Raw genomic sequence first — 20950 nt, forward strand, 5'->3', positions numbered from 1 at the left:
CCGGTATTATAAATTCTTCCAGTACTCATCTCCAGCTGATTGACTGTTTTACAAGTCAGTTCTATTGATTACAAAAGTAACTTTGTCACAGATCTATCCGAGAAGCCTGGGAGATCTGGGACAGGCCTAGGAAGTTGTCCATAATGGAAGAATTGAGGGGATCCAGAAGATGGGGATGATTCCATACTCACCAAAAGTCAGTCCAGCCAATTGATCCCCTTCTAACTCTAAAAACGTACATGCATAGAATATACTTTATGTCAAAAGCGAGGTACCGGGATTTGGTGGGAAACAGTGTTTTCGGCATGATGGAGCTGCCACAGAAACAATTGGCCCCTCTCTGATGTCCCCCGAGGGATGAAATGCCAGGAGTATCACCAAAGCATGGCTTTTCCCCTGATCCGTTTGGCTTGCACAGCTTGCAACTGCACACACACACAGAGGATGGGGAGGGGTGTCAGTCTACTGTTTCTGATGTGCATTTGAATAAGCCACCTGACAAGACCAACAGGAAGAAAAGAAAAATTGTGAACAGGTGTGCGGGAGCTGCAGGAAGACGATCCTGCTCCCCCTCCCCTTAATCAGATTGGCTCAGTGTCCTGCCGCCAGGACCTTGGAGCGGGGGACAGTGGCCAGGCTGATGAACGGGGCCTGCAGTCCCACATTGATGCCCCTGCCCCTTCAACAAAAGGGAAACCAGATTTCAGTGGTGGTGGCTTCACTGTCAGAACCGAAGGGCTCTTTCGTCTGCACAGAGGCCGGTTGGCAAGTGCCGGTCCTGAGGGCTGCGTCGCCATGGAAATGGGTGACACATTTGTGATGAGTTGTCTGTTTCCAGATGGACATCTTCGTGCCGTTGAGAAATCTGACAGCCCATTTTTACGTATTTCCATTGTACAAACGGTGGCTTATGTAAGGGTCTTGCTGGCTCCTTTGTTTTCTACCCGGATGACTTTTGTGCAGCGTGTGTGTAAGTAATCATGATGGGTCGGGCTCTGTGTCTGTGTGCTTTTCCTTTCTTCGTAGCCAATCACAGTGCGTTCCTCTAACACAGCCTTGGCTGGCCAGCCGTGGTTGCTAATGACACGCTCGGTCCTACCCTCTTTCTACATTCGTGATGACTCTGCCTTGATGCTAAAAGAAAGCCTGTGTTTGGGATAATGCTGCTCTGAAAGTCATATAGCCAGCAGCTCTTCCAGTTCATTGAAGAAAAAAAATATTAGAAAAGTATGAATAGTGTGTCTGCTTCTTTCAATTCAGTTGTGTTCCCTGGAGGGATGAAGAGACTGAAGATTGAGTATTGCGAAGGCGCTGAGAGAGCAGGGGGCTGTGGCTTGGCAGATGGCAGAGGACGGGGCGAGGCAAGGGCAGCTTCTCTCTGCAGCTGGCTAAAGGGCCATCTTTCGGAAGGTTCTTCAGAAGGTTTCTTAGGTCCTAAAATGCTGTGCTTTCCCCAGCCTATCATATGAGTGTTTGAGTCCTATAAACAAAAGTCATACAATCCACTGGAATTGTGTTAAAATGTACTGTGTGTGTGTGTGTGTGTAATTTATATTTAAATAATTAGAGGCTCACTGTAAGTCATTAAGATCACAGTTTAGATCAGTTAAATGTTAGTAATTATCCCAGCGAACCATGGTTTATAAATATTAATGTCCCAAACTGAAGTTAAGGAGGCCCATCTTAGCTATTATTTTTTCCTTTATTTTTCTTTCTCTAATTGTACTGGATGCATAATTTGTCAGTGTCCTTTTTTTTATTAAAAAACAAAAAAACAAATCAAAACTGCTTTTCCAAATTCTGAGTAAATAGTCCTTAATTAAATGTGCTGATTTTTTTAATTCACTTCTCTTCTGAATATCAAATTGGAAAGCGAAATTCTTGTGTGTTGTAATTGTGGATCAGAATTCATTGATTAACTTGTTAGCACATTTAGGACTTGGTATTCCTACAGGGCTCATTACTGTAACCTCTCGCCAGTTTTTCTAATTTCTTTAGAGAGAAGCAAAAGCAATAACTACCTTGAATTATCAGGTGGAAAAAACGATTGGCTTAGCCATGAACATGGAGTCTTTATTCAGATATATGCACATGTATTACTTTCATAAGGATGATAATTTTTTTTAATATATTTTATTGATTTTTTACAGAGAGGAAGAGAGAGGGATAGAGAGTTAGAAACATCAGTGAGAGAGAAACATCAACCAGCTGCCTCCTGCACATCTCCTACTGGGGGTGTGCCCGCAACCAACGTACATGCCCTTAACCGGAATCGAACCTGGGACCTTTCAGTCCGCAGGCCGACGCTCTATCCACTGAGCCAAACCGGTTTCGGCAAGGATGATAATTTTAAGAGACATTTGAACAGCATAATTACCTGGAAGAATATTGCTATACCAAATATCTTTGAGGGCAGTCTACTAAGGGATAGTGTGAGGAAACCTGAAACTATAAAGAAAGTGGTATAAATAATAAGGCAAGAAATTATATAAAATATGTGATTGTATCAAATTAGTCATAGGCAATAAGAAAATATATTGCAACTTCCTGAACTGATATACAAACTTCTTTAGTGATTGACATCTTTCAAGTAACCTATTATAGACATTATTTCATGCCATATGCTAGGCAATCATCAATTTGTTAGCTGATGAAATTTTCTAATTCAATTGTTTCTATGATTTTTCCCCCTGACAAATCGGACTAAAGATGACTCAAAGTCACACATATTTTGGACCTCGTTTGCTCAAGTCATATCCTGTTGATAGGACTCTGATGAAAATGTCATCATCGTCATCACCAAACCTCTGCCCTGGAAAAAGAGCGTTAGCTGTATCTTTTCCTGAGTTTGTCTCATGATTTTTATCAATATTGGGATTTCTATTCTCTCCTTGGCTGTTGTGAAGTTTAGGTCTCACCATGACCCATTGTGCTCTCCAGTCTTGTATGATATACCCACCTGGTACATCCATTAGAATGACAGCTCTTTGTACATGTGACTTTATAGAGAGGTCAAATTAAATTAAAGTGTGCGTGTGTGTGTGTGTGTGTGTGTGTGTGTGTGTGTAGAGCATGTGAAATAATTGCAGAATGCTCCATATTTAATATGGGGATTGCAAATAGGGACAGTTTATTTCCCATTGTTTATATCTGTTTGTTGATCAATTAAACTCTTTAGTCTTAAACAGTACTTTGTTTTTTCAAAAGAGAGAAATTAGGTGTACCTAAACTGCTGAAAATTGCTGCCACTGGTATTTTGAACTCACATTCTCATAAAGAAAATATTAGTTCATAAGGAGAAACATCTTCCTTAAACCATGATATGAGATGTCCTCAAGTGTGCAGATCCCAAATAGTTTTACGGGTGGAATCGCCTGCTTCCTCGGCCCCCTCTGCCTTCTGTAAAAGGGCCAGGCGGTACCACTGTCATTAGCTGTCCTCGTGGCACCAAGCTTTCCCCATAGACCAGTGGTTCTCAACCTTCTGGCCCTTTAAATACAGTTCCTCATGTTGTGACCCAACCATAAAATTATTTTCGTTGCTACTTCATAACTGTAATGTTGCTACTGTTATGAATCGTAATGTAAATATCTGATATGCAGGATGGTCTTAGGCGACCCCTGTGAAAGGGTCGTTCGGCTGCCAAAGGGGTCGCGACCCACAGGTTGAGAACTTCTGCCAGAGACAGAGGAGGTTGTGTCTTAGAAAGAGGCTGGTGAAGCTCAATCCGGATGATGTCAAATGAACCCCAAAGAAAGAGTGCAGGAAAAGGGTTCTTAACAAATTACGCTGTGGGGCTTTTCTCACTCACACTTGCCTACTTTTGTGAAAAAAAGTTATCAAATGTCTTTTCTTTTTTTTTTTGGTACTCAGATGAGTATAGGATCAAACCAGTGGAAGAGGTCAAATACATGAAAAACGGGGCAGAAGAGGAGCAGAAAATAGCAGCCAGGAACCAAGAAAACTTGGTAAGAATTGAATTTCTCGTATAACGATGCATTTTGGTGACACCGTTGTAATAAAATTGGTGCTGCGTGTTTAAATGGCAACTCCCTCACTGGGCATAAGATTTCTTGAAAATGCTGTCACTATTTATAGCTTGCCTGGAAGCCAACCATGACTCCTGTATCCTGTTTGTTCCTGAATAAGCCCTTCTTTAATCTTGATAGAAAAAGCTCCAGGGGAAACAATAGCAAAATTATTAATGTTTTAAAATGGTTAGATTTAAAGGGAAAAGCATGAAGTAGGGTTGAGATGTATGGGGAGAGGACATTCTTTTTCTCCAGCTCCTTTAAATCTTACACAGGTCAGGGTGTGCTGGGCGTGTAGCATGTTGGGGAGGTTGCCTTTCAAGGGAAAATAGTGTACTTTCAAGGTGGGTCTCTATCGAAAGAGCATTTCACATTCGTCATGTTAAAGGTGTTATGGGGATTTGAGTTCATGTGAGAATTGTAATGACCCGAAACGGAAAAGGTCGGAACCTTTTTCTTTAATATGAATCCATAGACATGTTTCAACTTGATATTCCGTCTCTATAAAAACATTTAGTTAATTGTCATATTGGCTGATTTCTTAAAAGAAGTTACAAAATCGTTAAGAATATGTATTTATTCAGGTTTGCTGGAGGAAAATGGCTTTTATATTTTGTGGGATTAACTATTTGCTTTTTTTTTCATGTTCGACTGAATGTACTTTTAAGAAGCTTGCAGTGTCATAAATTATCTTCACTTGACTTAAACTCCTTTTTCTGCGATGTGCGTTGTTTTTATGACTTCTGCAATAGCACAGGGAGGTGACAGAATATCAACCCAGTGTCCATGAGTATTTTCCACAATACGCTAATGGGCTAATTCTTTTTTCTCTATTCTGTTCTGAACATCTCATCTACAACTCAAAATACTGAAGTAGCAACAACTGAGCATTTTAAATCACTTTAAAAGAATGAGAATACTTTGTAAAAAAATTTTGCTTCAAAAATGGGGGCAGGAGCAGGTGGAGGGTGTCAGTGGTGGGGGGAAGGGGGACATCTGTAATATTTTCAACAATAAAGATAAGTTTTTTAAAATGGGATTTGGATTTTAAGGTTTCACTTAAGTTACAAGAGAGTCATCATACCTATGGTATATTTTAACATTAACACTTAAATCCAGAAAAAGGTAACGATGATTAAATAGTGGAAGTTAATATTATCAGACTTTTTACAGGAATTTTTTTTTTTTACCCTGAATAGATAACAAGAAGATCTAAGTAGTTGAAGAATCCATAGTCATTTTTCTACTTTACTGAAAAATCAGAGTTTCTCTTTGCTTGATATAATTTCAGCTTGATTTATGAATTTCATCTTTAAAAATAATACTTCTTTTAGGGGCTAAAGTCACTGGAGACCAGACCAGCAGTGGCTGTTTCTCAGATCTAACTAGTGCCTGTCCCTACTTCCCATGCTTGTATTTCTGAAACTTCAGGGAAGAAATGACCTTTGTCTTACAGCGTGTGAGTTTTCCCTCAAAGTGCTCTTATCATATTTAGGCCAATTCAACATGTTTCCTTTCCTCTTAGTGCTAGTGTATCCTTTTTCAGCACAGTGGCCAGTATATCTACAGCAGTGCTTTTTTTCTCTGCAGATTGTAGATTCAAAGGTAGAGACATTTCTGGTCTCGTTTACTGTGGATCACCTGTGCCCACCCCACACCCCTTAACTCTGCCCTCCACTCAGAGTCCAGGCCTCCAGCAGCGGTTTTCAAGTGTGTAAAGACTTCCACAGAGAACGGAGGCCAATGGGTGTCTGATTTTGAGGCTTCTAGACTGCTTTCCAAAGTTAATGACTTTCAGCTCTCCGGGAGCATGTCACCTTGGCCACCTGGTCCGTCCTTCAGGGTGCGGACTACATGCATAGTCAGATATGGACCAGGCATGTAGCTTGAGAAAACTAATAGCATCCTATATTTGAAGCTTACATTGGAAGATGGATGAAATAGATTTAGCAATTCTTGAATTTTACCTCCATTAAAATGATCTGAGTCACGCAGTTTTTTATGTTTCAAAGAATGATTTTCTTTAAGATGTAGGTCAAAGTATTTTTAAACACGTTTTTATTAAAACTGTGGAAATCAAGGGGCTCAGCAGGATGACAGTGGAGGCAGAAACTGCCCGGGTTCAAATCTCAGCCCTGCCACTTGCTTGCTCATTGGGGGGTCACGTTACTATTCTACACCTCCCACCCATCAATCAGGGAAAAAGTGCCCCCTGACGGTGCTGTTTGGAGGATGACATGAGTTGTGCATTGTAAGGCTTTGAGTGCAATGCCTGGTACACCATAGGTACCTAATAAGAGTTAGGCGTTATATAAAACAAAAGGAAAGACTAGAGCAGTGGTTCTCAACCTTCCTAATGCCGAGACCCTTTAATACAGTTCCTCATGTTGTGGTGACCCCCTAACCATAAAATTATTTTTGTTGCTACTTCATAACTGTAATTTTGCTACTGTTATGAATCGCAATGTAAATATCTGATAGGCAGGATGTATTTTCATTGTTATGAATTGAACATGATTAAAGCATAGTGATTCATCACAAAAACAGTATGTAATTATATATGTGTTTTCCGATGGTCTTAGGCGACCCCTGTGAAAGGGTCGTTCGACCCCCAAAGGGGTCGCGACCCACAGGTTGAGAACCGCTGGAATAGAGGATGTTAGAGTTGGTGTTTCTTTCCTTTTTCCTTCAGCTATTTAGTGAGAGATTTCTAAATGAATACTTTAGGTTAATGTCAGTGTTACATACACGCCAAGAAATCTTGCTCTGGAGCTATGAAATGACTTAAACAAGTATGTTTTGAGCACTATTATGTGTAAGGCCCTTACTTGTATTGAGAGACTCAGGAAGGTTGAGAGAACAGTTCAGTTCAACAAATACTTTGATTGCCTCTGTGTGCAAGACTCTGTACTAGACTCAGAAAACTAGAAAAATAAGGAAGGCACTGACCTTCACCTTCAGGCACTTGTGTTGCAGTGAACAAGGTGAGCACCAAATGATTATAAATAAAACAGGGTGACCCATGAACCAAGAGGTCACTGGTTCGATTCTGGTCAGGACACATGCCTAGGTTGCAGGCTCAATCCCCAGTATGGGGCGTGTAGGAGGCAGCCAATCAATGATGTTTCTCTCTCATCAGTGTTTCTATCTCTCTCCCTTCCTCTCTCTCTAAAAATCAGTAAAAACATATTTAAAAATAAAACAGAACAGAGTGAGATTTATTCCAACCAAGAGGGCAGTACAAAGTGTTGCCAATGTCAGAGGAAGCAAAGATCTGTCTGTTGGGGTATCAGACCCCACTTCATGAAAGAGCTGGTATTTCCAATGGGTCTCAAAGGACAGAATGAGGACGAGGGCCCCAGGCAAAAGTAACAGAACTGGGAAACACAAAAGAGATTTAATAAAAAGCTCATAGTCCTATTTGATTGGGGAATAGAAAGGAAGAAGAGAAATTGTCGGTAGGGTAGCAGTGGGAAATTAGAATCAGAATGTAGATGAGGTAATATAGAGCCTCGATGTCTAGCTGAGAGATCTGAAGTTAATTCCGTGGATCCAAGGGAGCCTTTGGAGGTTTTCAGCAAGACCTTGGCGTGATGCGATTACGATTTGAGAAAGACTGTGTGGCAGCAGCACGTGTACATGGGTTGGTGTGGGGTGCTCAGGTGGGAGATCATTTACAATAGTTTTTGCAAGAAGCAATGAACCTGAATTAAGGTGGTGGCAGGGAGAATAGTAAGGATTTGGTCGGGTTGCAGTAGAAGCAACAATAGTTGACAACTCATTACAGAAATTAACAAACAAACAAAAAACAGAGGAATCAGAATATAATGGTAATACCAAGATTGTGATGCCTCCCCACCCACACCCCAGAAAGGTGACGGTGGCAGCAAGAATAAATTGCATCTTCAATGAAGTGGGACAATCACTAGGAAGATTGTGTTTGCTGAAAATACAAGGTCTTCCAATTTTCAGCATTGCTAGACATTGTATATCCTACTTTACTCTCTCAGACTTTAATGCCTTCTTAAGGAAGGTGGTGTGACTTGGAGATAACATATAGATATACAGTAGTATGGGTCTGGGCTCCATCATTTCTAGCTTTATAATTTTGGTCAAATATTTAAAACTTCTGAACTTCAAGTTCTTCCTTTGGAAACTGGGAATAACAAAAATTATTGTATTAGAAGAAAACCTAGGATCTGTTTAGAATCTTAGCAAAGAGAGGCTTTCTTAAATAAGACATGGAAAGGCAAAGCTATGGAGAAAGAAAAGTGGTTATTTCATTAGATCAAAATTAGTGCTTCTATAAAACAATAAATACCTGAAAAAGTAGTTAATAGATAGGCAACAGCCTGGGAGAAAATAATTATGACATATAAGTGGCAAAAGATTAATATCTGGGATTTAGAAAGAACACTTGTAAATAACTAAGAAAAATATAATCCAGTAGGAAAGTAGGTAAATGAAATGAACAGATGGTTCATGGTAGAGGATATTAACAATAAGCATATGAAAAGATGTTCCGCATCACTAGTACGGTGGGTGATCTCTTACCCGACTCACTGCATTAGAAGATTCACAAATTCCTCTCCGAAAGATGCTGACTGCAGCCGAAGGGGTGCTTACGTGGATGGCTGGTGGGCTGCTTTCTAGAACACCTCTGTGCTTTCGCCCCCTCAGTTAATTGTATGTTTTCCAAGAGCCGGTGTGATGGTTCCCAAGCCTGTTTATACTGGTTGAATGTCATTGTAATTATGCGATTTAGTTAAGTAACATGTACACCAATGGAACACAAGTGTGGAAAGAGAGCTGTTTGAGTGAAAATTAAATTAAATGCCTTAGAAAGTCTTGATGAAGGCACAGTACTGAAAGCTCGCTGTTAAATTAAATTGTGCACTCAGATTAATTCACAGGGTCTTTATACTCACATAGGAAACCAAACCAGGGAATCTTGGATGTGCATTGTAAGGTTGTTGTTAATGCCGGGGCGCATGGAATTCCAGCCAGTGGTTCCTCTCTTAAGGGGGCATCGTTCCTACGTCAAAAGATGGGAGATGGAAGGCACAGCTCTGTTTTTAAAATTAAATGACATACTCATTTTTATATATATATATTTTTTTATTGACCTCCTACAGAGAGGAAGGGAGAGAGACAGAGAGCTAGAAACATCGATGAGAGAGAAATATCGATCAGCTGCCTCCCGCACATCTCTCACTGGGGATATGCCCGCAACCCAGGTACATGCCCTTGACCGGAATCGAACCCGGAACTCTTCAGTCCGCAGGCTGATGCTCTATCCACTGAGCCAAACCGGTTTTGGCAACATACTCATTTTTATGTTGCCCTGCTTTCACTGCCTTTACTGTTTAATTACCAGTCTAGATGGCATTGCCTAATACACATTTCACTGTAGTCAGGGAAATGCAAATTCAAGCATAATCCTTTAGATTGGCAAAACTTTCAAATTTGATAATATCATATGTTGGCGTGGTTGTAGGAAAATCCGTATTCACATACTAGTGGTAAACAGCTTGGAGGGCAATTTAGCAGAATCTATTAAAATGCAAACAGGTACACCCATGAGCCAGCACCGTCACATCTGGGTATTCACCCAGCAGCTGCCTGCGTGCATGAGGAAGCTTGCACAAGACTCCTCACTGCAGTACTGTTTTTATTAGTGAGAAATGAAAAAGGACCTCCATGCTTGTCAGCAGGAGAGTGGCATAGCTGTAGTCTAGTAGACAGCAATTATATGGAATGACTTAGAGCTTATGAACTGTCTTGGAGAAATGCAAGTAGTAGAATGGATGTGTATAGTATGATACCAATTAAGGTTTTTTAATAAAACAGAACAACTATCTATATCTACATCTATATATAAAGATGTATATGTGTGACATATATATATATATATAGAGAGAGAGAGAGAGAGAGAGAGAGAGAGATTGATTCTGTTAAATTGTCTTCCAACTCTATACAAAAAATCTGGATAGATGTGTCCAAAACTACTAACAGTGGGTACCTGAGTTGATGGGGGATGCAAGCATGCCAAGGCTTGGTTTCCTCCCCTGCAAATTGGGGATAATAATGGAACCCACTTTAGCAGGGAGTTGTTAAAGTTAAATAAGATATAACTGCAAACTTTCAGCACAGTTTCTGGCTGTGCTGAAAATGCCACGTTGGCTGTTGTCAATAATGGAGTTGGATTGGGTGAGAAGGATGAGACTGAATTGGATGTGATGCTAAAAGGGAATTTCAATGTTACTAACTTTGAAAGAAAATACAAGTAGATTGTGTGATCTAAAATTTAAAAAGGTAGGATAATAATAACAAAGCTCCAGTTTTTGACCACTTGGGAATCTATAATGTAAATTGGATTGTGTCATTTTTTCATTATCTTAAATATTCTTGGTGTTTCTTCATTCTCTGATATCTGATTAACAGAAGGCAGTTAAAGGGAAGCCCAAGGATCATCCAGCTTCACTTTGTGTAGGTTAACACTTTGCATATAAATAATTTAAATTATTCCAGACTTGGTAGTATCCAGTCCCCTTGGTTTCTCCAAAGTAAGTATCTTGACAAAGAAAGACATTCGGTCTTAGTTGTGAAGTGCTCCCCCTTCCTATACACTAACACATTATCTTGTTTTCCTTGATTAACATTTGTCATTCTTTAGCTGTCCTCCCATGGGCGTTAATAAATCATTTCCTGGTGGATTTTTTTTTGTTTAGGTATTTAGTTGTTGGTGATGGGTTTGTTTGTTGTTGTTTTGGTATTTCCTAGATTTATATGTATTACAGTGTTTTTTTATTTGATATTTTCAGCTATTGTTGTGTATACGAGATGACATACATCAGATGACATATATCTTGGGTGGCTGCACTTTGATCTTATACTTATGCATAGAGGTGAAGACTGATTGGAAACACCCTTGTATAACTCACCAACTCCTGAGTACAATCAAATGGCAAAATAAACAGTGTTCTAACGTGCGTTTGTGGGAGAGTAGAATCAAGCTGTAGGTGTGACTACATTCTCCCTCTGCCTGTTGAGTTTGTAAGAGCCTCCATACCTATCTCCAATGTGTTACATTTCCAGTAAATGTCAGAGCATCTAGATGCAGAAATTAAGACTTGGACATTAGAAGGTATGTTGGATAAGAGGAAATGTTCCAGAAACTATGAGAACTCCCCTTGGAGCAGTGGTTAACTAGCTGGTGAAAACTGGGACGTGTCCCTGACCCACAGAATACATGCGGTTGAAGCAGGCCCACGTAGTGTTCTCCAAAGCATTGGATTGATTGACAGCCTGAAACCAGAGAATAGTCAGCAATTCCATTCGTCACTGTAGGTCAGTGGGAAAGCTAAGTGCTCAAGACCACAGTCACCATATCACTCTCTTTATTAGAGTAGACCTGTGAGGAATAAAATGCATGTGAACATTATAAACTTTGATCTATAGTGTTTATTATACCAAGATATACACATTCCCATAACGATGTTCTCATAATTGGGAGCCATCTAAGAGTCGATTGAAACTCTTCTTTTTAACAAATTCGACGATGTTTACTCATTCAGTGACTCTCTAGAGCAGCTACTAGACCAGCAACCTGACTTTCTGCTTAAAGGTTGTTCCTTGTGATCTTAGCAATGACTGTTTATCTTTGAGTGTTTGTCCTCAAATGGAAGGTCAAGTAATTATTTTTAGAAACCAAATAAGACAAAAGACCGTGACTTTGAGTTGCCCCAATTTCCCAACCGTTTAAACATTCCCAGTTCTGTTGAGAATAAGGTAAAATAAGCAAACTGATGTGACAGACAAAGAGTCCAGCTCTGTGAAGCACCTCTCCCCTCTCCTCCTTCCTTCCAGGTGAACGCTGGATTTGAGCTCAGGCTGGGCCTGCCATGGGCTGTAGGGGGAGGTCTACGCTTGAGGGAGGTAATTCCTGGTTGGGGGAAAATCTAAAGGACGGAGAGTTCCCAAACCAAAGTGAAGATAGAGGGTGGTCCTGAGAGTATCTGATTCAGACAAGAGAAACTTCCTCCTAGAGCAGCTTCATAGACATCACTTTAGCACGAGACTCATCCCCAAAGTTCCCCTGCTTCTAACTCAGGGGTCTCATTCCCACTTCCTGTTCCTTCGTGCATCAGCCTTGGGTGCTTCCAGATTATTAGAAGAATAGCATCAGGATCCCCGGCATGATCTACCTGAACCTTTTAGTTTCTTAAAGGAATAACAGATCGGGTGGGTAGAGGTTTTGGTGGCACAGAAGGAAGGAACGAGAGGGAAGGATGCTACCTCTTCGTCGATCTTGGAGATGTCCTCTGTCCAGCTAGCATTTTTGTGTTATTTGAGCCAGGCACATTCAAGGTCTTACAGAATCTTCTGGCACTGTGCCCATTTGTTTTAGCGTAGGACAGGAGTAGACTTTAATTCTCTACAGATGAGGGATTGTCGAGTCAGCCTTGTGAGTTTCAAGTGTTGAACAAAAGCAAAGTTCCTGATTCAGGGACAGAATGTTACGAGAATAAGAGCATGCCCACAAAGTGCTTTGTAAACACAAAGCCCAACACAAGGTAGAGTGATGATTGTTGTCACTCCGGGGACACCTGGGTTTGTTTCTGAGCTTAGTTGCTATTTCATGGTGGAAACAAAGGCAAGGCACAGCATTCCTCTGGTTTTAAGTCAGAGTTAATGCCAGTCCCTTTGAACCAAGACGTATCATCATACACACTTCATTCTCCAACAAAGAAAGAGCAGTATTAAAGTTCTACTCAACAGATACAGAAACCAATGAATCGAAGGTGGTTTTTGGAGCAACTACTGTAATCATCCAAAAACGCTAGGCATAGCAGAACATGACTGAAATCCTATTTCAAATGGCATTTTCTTTCTCTTTTCCATGGTAGTCCACTGAGCCGACCACACGCACGTGAACATGCTCTTGGGGTTCTTGTACAACATACCTCTTGAATCCATCTCTAATTCAATGTCTTCAGTTCTTGCTGTCAGCTACGCATTGTCTGGGCACTGAAGGAATATAAGGATTGACAAAGCAGAGCTCAGGAAACTCAAGGGGCGGCAGATACATACACAGTAGGTCCCTAATAGTGACCCTAATGAAGTCTTTCGGGAGAGCAAGAATCAGACGGGGGACCCTGACTGGGAGATCTGGGGAGAGTCTCAGAGAGCTGGCCTTGCAACTGGGCCTTGAACTAAAGCAAGGCTTCATTGGCAGATAGGTTTTTGAAAGGGACTTCAAGCAGCAGGCATGGAGAGTTGGCCTGAGTGACGAGTAGATGGAGGTTGATGGAGCACGGTGTGTTTATTTGGTTAGTTTGTGTGTGACAGCTGTTTTTTCTTTTTTAGCACATTAATTTCTGGTTTATAGATAGCCACATTCTTTAACCAGTTTGCAGTGTTCATAACTATGGACTAATTAGAGCAGACCTCTGCTCGTCTAATTGAAAGATTGAGGGTGTTGATAATGACTTCCCTTTTCCTAGCATTGTTGCAAAACGTGATGGCTTTTACATATGCTGTCCTTGGACGCAAGGGGCTGTCTGAAGTTGTGGTGCAAGGCTACTCCTGACCTTCTCCTGCTCGGTAAAGGAGAGCTGCTCATTTATCCCCTGAAACGTTCCCTGTTCAGCTGTGGGAAGTACAGCAAACACAAACAATGCCTGGGGTTTAGACTGTGGGCCTCTTCTCCAAGCGCAATAGAAATAGGAAGTGAAAAGAAGCCCTTCTTAAAAGCTTGATTTGATTTGATCCACTTGGTCATTTCAGATATTGGATTGATTTATCTAAAACATGGGTATTTTTTACCCAAAGGGCCCCATTGCACAGCAGAGTGGAGAGAAATGAGTGACAACTGAGCAGGCCACCTAACATGCAACCATCGCTATTAGACTGCCCAGAACAATAGCGCAGAGGTGAGCCTTTTCTGAGGGCTGTTCGTATTTCTCTCTTATCTCCTGTGTGATGCTAAAAATAAAACCAAAGCATCTAAGTTTCACTCATCGGTTGGCAAACTCAGTGAGGTAGCTTACCGGAAATTAATAATGTATGCCCCGGAGGTGAGGATATCGAAAGAAAGGTTAATGTTTCCAGAGTTGGCTTTGAGATGTGTCTCTTCTTGTGGACTTTATTTGTGAGCAAGTCAGACCCAGTACTAACAGAGATAAGGATTCTACCAGCCCTGTTTGTTTTGAAATGATTCTTGGTAATACTGACAACAGATTCTATACCTGCCCTTCAGGAAAGAGAGAAATAAATAACCAGGCATAAAAAATTCACACATCTTCTTTAAAGACAGGGGGATGTATTGTTTAGCTTGTCAACCTCACAATAGATGTATGAAGATGCCATTGTCACTGCCTGCTCCGTTCATGATCGGCCTAATTTAATTTATTTCCTGGGTTCTCCATATGGTAAATAGATGCCAAACTTCCTCCTTCCTTGAAAATAAATTATATTTATTTTCCAAACTTAATGAGCTGGCTCCATTTTTTATTTTCATTTTTTGTTTATTTCAGAGTGTGATGGTATAGCATAGATTTCTATTTACTGGCAGACTTCTACTCATAGCTAGATCCTTTGACGGCTTGCTCCATTGGAGGCTGACCAGTTTTTTTTTACTACTTCATGGATTTGCAAAGTGGAGGGCACTTAGACCAGAAACAAGACAGGAATCTGGTGATTGGGCCTAGGAGATGAGGTATGGGCTGGTCTCAGAAACAAAGCAGACATGTCACTGTTGGAAGTGGGGTGCAGCAGTTCTGACGTGAACCTGGGCCTCCCAGATCCTAACTAGGGTTCCTTTACTTCTCCTGAATCTGAGACACGCAGAGCCTGAAGGGAGTGTCAGGGAACACCAACCGTTCGCACAGAAAGCCTCATTCTAGTGAGACGGTCCATGTGATGATGTCTGAACACGCACAAGGTTTGGTATGACTGACACCACGTCCTATCAGAACATCTGCTGTCCAGGAGCTGGTGGTCCAGTGAACAAGGTGAACAAGCCATAGCCATTGGACCTGGTTTGTTCCTGTTTTTCTCTATTTCTCTGTGTTTTTAAATGAACTGTTCCCTGATTATAAATGTGTCACTTGCTTGAATTATTTAAAAGCATCCTTGGGACATAGAGAAGTGGATAAAAAGAAATAAAAAATCAGTCATAAATTCCATAACTGTTGTTTACGTTTTTATTCCTAATATACATAGAGATATAAGTTTTTTTTCTGAGAAAAAAAATGGACCTGAGTTTCTTACAGAGCTAAGCAGAGCCTTATCTAACATCCAGAGGTCATGCTCCTGGGGTATTTTCCTAAGTGATTTTAAAAACTAAGATCACACAAAAACCTTCACAGGAATGCCGATAGTAGCTTTATTTGTAGCCACCAAAGAAACTAATACGTTAGTGAACATTTTCATAATACTTTTTGTCTTCAGTCATTCCTTTAGGATAAATCCCTGTACGTAGGATTCTTGAGACAAATATATCTACTTAATTACCTTCTCTCCAAAAATGAAATCTTTGGCCAACTTGCCTTTCTACCACCAGACTATGAGAGTGCCTATTTATCTGCTTTACCACATGGGGAATTTTGCAATTTTTAGTTGTTGCTACCAAAATTTTTTTGTTTTGATTTGCATTTCTTTGATTACTACTGAGTTTTCACCTTTTAAAATGTGTTTGTAACTTAGAATGTAGGTCCACTGGGATGAGATCCTTACCTGTTTTAATTTGGGACCTGACCTAAGGCAGGTACTAATAAATATGTAATGAATAGATGAATAAGTTGTATTTCTTAAGCTTTACTTTTGCTGGAATCTGATATTTCCTTTTTATTGGGATCTAGAGAAAAGCAAGGCCAAGAGGATTGGTTAATTCTGTTCTTATACCGGAATGTAAAACTGGATATCCTCATGAGACTTCCTAAGTAATGGCCTCCTTGGGCCTTACTCGGATAAGTTGGCCCATCCTTATGATGCCGCCTTTGAACTTGACCCAAGATATTGCCCCATGAGAACATTGCACAAGAGGGGAGGAATGGTTACATTCAGGGAATCATGACATGAGCAGAAGTTTAATTACATATTCTAACATCAGTCACCCACCCATCCATTGGTACATCCCTTCAATTAGGATACAGAACTGGGATATCAGTATTTTTTAAACATTTGAAATATTCATCAGTTATTCCAACAGTGCTGAATTAAACATATCAGTACAGTTGGCCAAGATCACTTCACTGGCTGCTAGAAGATTGGGTCATTCAATAGATTTCAGCGTCCTGAAGAAGAGCACACTTACTCAATACTATGGACCAAGAACATCAAAACTTATAAGGTTCCTGCTTCAACCTCAGGGCAGCTTGGAGTCTCGTAAATGATGAGATCATTGAACTGAGGTGAAACTCTTTGGATATTATGGATATTAGAGTGTTTGTAGAAAATACTCTAAAAAGTGACTGCTTAAAGTAGCCATTAGTTTGGGAGTACATTAAGATGAGCTACTAACAATACCAATATTTTCTGAGTGGAAACAATAGTGGGCTTTTTTTTTTTCCTTAAATAAAGACTGTTCTTCTTCTCCACTTTTGCAAATAGTGATATTTTGCTTTGTTTAAGGCAAAGATAAACATGCCTGCAGGGGTAAATGGAAGAAAATAGCTTTTATTTTAATCTTAACATTAGTTCTTAAAACCTCCTTTATTTTTACATAAATTTTGATTATTATAATTATCTTCATACCATTAGCTTCCATGGAAAATTAACTTCCATTTGTAGCATCTTAATTTGTCATAAAATTACCATAAAATTTATACAATGTACTCTTCCTATGTATTTCAGTGTGATTGGATCATAAGCTTCTAATTTTATTTGTCTTAAAAGCTTTTTTAAATATATTGATTTTGGGGGGAGAGAGAGAGAGAGAGAGAGAGAGAGAAACACCAAATTGTTGTTCCACTTACTTATGCATTCATTAGTTGATTCTTGTAATGTGCCCTGACAGGGGATTGAACCAGAAACCATGGCATATCCGGACAAGGCTCTGAGCTTACCCTGTCAGGGCTAGTTTTATCTGTCTTGATTTTTATCTTTTTTATTTCATGACATCTTCTTTTCTATCATTTGGCTTTTGAGGGGTTTTTTTTTAAGTTATTATCTTAAACCAAGAAAGCATATGAGCATTAAGAAATTTTGGCCTAAGGTTCTGATTGTGTAAGCAGAAGCCATATCAGTGTTGCGATATATACCGGAATTTTGTGACCGAATCATGAAATGCATCTAAAGACTAAACTCCAAGAGAAGTTTTCTTGTGTTAACTGACCAAAAGGGTATGGGAGAGTTATCTTTGGGGAGCAGGGTTATGAAACATTCCTCTTCTTTTAAAAAGAATCTTTTCTGCATTTAAAATGTTTTCCTCTTAAGTGGACATTTATTGCTTTTAAAACTCAGGAAAAGGAAGTTATACCAAAAGCATTTAAAACAAGGATTTACAGCAGAGCACCACAGCAGTGCTCTTACTGTTTTAGATGTTAGTTGCTTTTTCCCTTGTAGTGGACACTGTCATGAGAGAAGGGAAAAGGCCCATTCACACAACTTTCATCACAATTGAGAACCGGTGGAAACTTCATTCTGCTGTCAGTGGCGTGGTCAGTGAGGGAACGTAGCCATATAACTTCTCAGGGTTTTCTAAACTCAGAAGGTAAATACATTCACATGTGGACAAATTGCTTTGCTATTTAGGAGGTCTTTAAAAAGACATAATTTAAGTTCTGTTGTGAAACTGTTCTCATTTAGTGCGAAATAGCACTACATTTTTAATTTTATTGTTAGCATTAGTGACAGGAAAGTTGAGTTTACCAGATTTCCCAGAGAATGTAATATGCTGATGAAACACCATAATTCCTTTATTCTTGCCTGGTTATGGAAAGTTTTTTGAAATATATTTGCCCCCTCTTTGTTAGTAAGTGCAGGATTTTGAACATTAGTAAATTTTTCCTTCGTGATTCAGTTTCTTGCTTGGCCTTAAGGTCATTGTCAAAATACCAAAAACTGAACAATAAATCCAGGAGGTGAGGAAATTTGGTTAAATCTGTGCTAGTCTTCTGACATCCCCTAGAATAGACTTTGTTCTTTTGTCTACACACTATTTCCTTTCAGACTTACCCTCCAAGTATTGTCGGAGCATCCTTCCATTCCCAGCACTTTATTCTTTCACTTGGGATCATTAGTGCTGAATTCTCTCTCGTCAGCTCAGGTGGAGCTTGGCAGGTAATACAAACATCAGTGAGGTTATGGGCATTCTGCAACTGTTCAGGGACTCACTCGGGTTGGTTATTGCTTTAAACAGAGAATCGTTTGGCAGCCGGATGGTAAACTCACTGCAAACATATCATTCTGCTGAGAATGCACTCTGTTCGCTGGGTAAGAATAAAAGCATCGGCTTTGAAAACGAACACCTCTGTGTAGCCTATTCATGGAGAAATAGCCCAAAACATAGGAATGTTTACATAGGTACGTCTTTTATCATCCCTCAGCCCTTTAAGAGAATAACCCTATACTAGGGAATTGGCTCAGCCACCACTCTTGGTATGTATGATATTTTAATATATTTCCCCCCACCCCCCGGCAAATCTCCCAGTTGCTTAAAGAAATAGTTGCTTCATCCTAGAAGAAAACCAACACCACCACTACTGTGATGCTCTATTACTGATGACCAACCCACTACAAAAGGTAGAGCCTTCAAACAATAAGGTACTGTTTCCTGGTTCTGTGGATGGACTGACTTCAGCAAAACAGCTCCTGCCTAGGGTTGCTCACACACTTGCACTTGGATGTTGACTGGCGTTGTAGTCACGCTAAGGCTCAACTGTAGGTTCCAGATGGCCTCTTCACAGGGCTGGTAGCTGATGCTGGCTGTGAGCTCCACTGGAGCTATCGATAAGCACCGACATACAACTTCACCACATGGCGTGGGCTTCTCACCGCATGGTCGTCTGTGAACAGTCTCGCTTCTCACCTGACAGCTGGCTTCCTAGAGCCAGCGGCACTTCCTCCAGTGCCATTTGTCAGAGCAGCCACAGAGCCAAGGGAGTGGAAAGGTAGGCTCTCCCTCTCGATGGGGGTGTAGCAGGGTTGCACTGCAGAGGGCCACAAATGGGAGAGACTGTAGCAGCCATCTTTGGGAATGACAGTCAGCTACAGCCGTTAACCTGTTCCAATGTCAGGGTGGGTAGGGACAGCTTTATGTGAAAAGCGTTGTGGGAAATCCAGTTGGCTTCAGAAACCTGCATTATGTCTGTGGTTCAAGTTTCTATGTTAAAAGAAAAGCTGACAGAGAAACACATCTACTTCATACTCGGGGAAAACGCCTTTGGAGGTACCAGCTACCCAAAAGGCTAACTATACCTAATCCAGGGAAACAAAACCATTGTGTTGTTCATGTCTCAGATAGAGCCTGGCATTGGTCCCGAGTCTAGGAAAAGCAGTCTTTGGCATCCAGCCTGGCCAAGCTACGTTCTGACTGATGACCTCACTCAAACTCCATGAGCCGTGGTGCCTCATCTATAAAATAGGAGTAATGATTTCTCCTTTCTGTGTTGTTTGGAAGAATAAATATGATAATTTTTGTAAAACACCTGGTATTTTGCAGCTCATAGTAAGTACGTAAGGTAAGCTAGCTGTTTTCCTCTTATCTCTATTTTCTCATTTCTATCTGTATCACATGCCCGGAAAACCTACCAGTTACTAGAGGGTTTTAGGCACTTCAGTGCTTGATAACCTAGGTTTTACTATTCTCCTGAGCATCATCCATATAATTTTTTAATGGAGTCTCCTAATTAATTTCAATTTCAGGTCTTTGAACTTATAAATATAGTATATGATTTTTTTTTTTTACTTTCCTAAAAATGTTTATCAATATGGTGGTTGATGTTGTATCATTGCATTTAAAGTCTTATGGTTCAATTTTCAAGTTTAAATTAGTCATGTTATTAGAATTTAATTTCAGTATGAGTGAAAATGCATGTTTAACTAGAATTTTTCATCACTCATTAATGAGGAAAAATTGTGTCTATCACTAGGCAGTCCTCTTGTCTCAAGAGCCTGCTGATTAGCTAAATGTTTGGCATATCTCAGTAACCCTAGTAAACTGGATAATTAAAATTAGCTTCTATCACACAGCATCGCACATCTTATCTTCCTTCTTAAGAGCATCTTCAACTGAGAGCTTTCTAATAATAGTTCCTCAGTACCGAACTGACCTCGGGGTAAAGAGAGAGAACATGTCCACCAAATGAATCTCTTTATTTTGGGTGTTTTTAAAGAACATTTAAGTGGGAAGCATTTTTACTTTCTCAAAAGGTTCTAGTCTGGTTTGAGAGGAAAAATAAATCGTTTGTGAGCTGAGAGCTCCCAATGATCTCCCAATCATTGAAGATTCAACATTTATGGACAACCTGTTGAACCTTTTTAAGTTGTTCCTTTAATTGTTACACACAATCTTAGGAGCATCATGGACTTGAAAGGTTTTCTTTTTTTTTTTTTATGTTGGCACTGGTATAGAAGAGCACTCTACAAGTTGAAATATGTTATCGGTGACCTAAGGAAAGAAAATGTTTCAACCCCACTCATTTATTAATTCATTTAATCAGTCACTCAACACATATTCCTTAATCACCAGTTACATGGCAGTGACTATCCTTGATTTGGGGAATTATGAGGGAATTCTCTAGAAGGGGAAGGCAAGCCATAGAGTCTGCAAACAGGCCTAATGAATAAACACATGGTACTAACGCACTTACCCCACACTTAGTACATCAGGGAAGCCTTCTTGGTGGAGGGGTACCTTTCTGTTCTCATTTAGCTAAACTACCTTCAACATCAAAACTCTGAAAAACCTTATA

The 20950-nt window shown here is 40.1% G+C and overlaps 1 protein-coding gene across 2 annotated transcripts in view; it reads left to right on the plus strand.

Moving 5' to 3' along the window:
* Positions 1 to 20950, plus strand: part of CUNH1orf21 (chromosome unknown C1orf21 homolog) — a 179869-nt gene that overhangs the window by 100051 nt on the left and 58868 nt on the right. For both annotated transcript variants that reach the window (XM_070396536.1, XM_070396537.1), the window contains exon 3: positions 3874 to 3968. In XM_070396536.1, coding sequence (XP_070252637.1) covers positions 3874 to 3968 — 95 coding nt within the window. The remainder of the gene's footprint in view (positions 1 to 3873; positions 3969 to 20950) is intronic.

This window comes from Myotis yumanensis, unplaced genomic scaffold, assembly GCF_028538775.1.
Source record: "Myotis yumanensis isolate MYYU_CA2020_CCGP unplaced genomic scaffold, mMyoYum1.0.hap1 SCAF_17, whole genome shotgun sequence".
NCBI classification, from domain to species: domain Eukaryota; kingdom Metazoa; phylum Chordata; class Mammalia; order Chiroptera; family Vespertilionidae; genus Myotis; species Myotis yumanensis.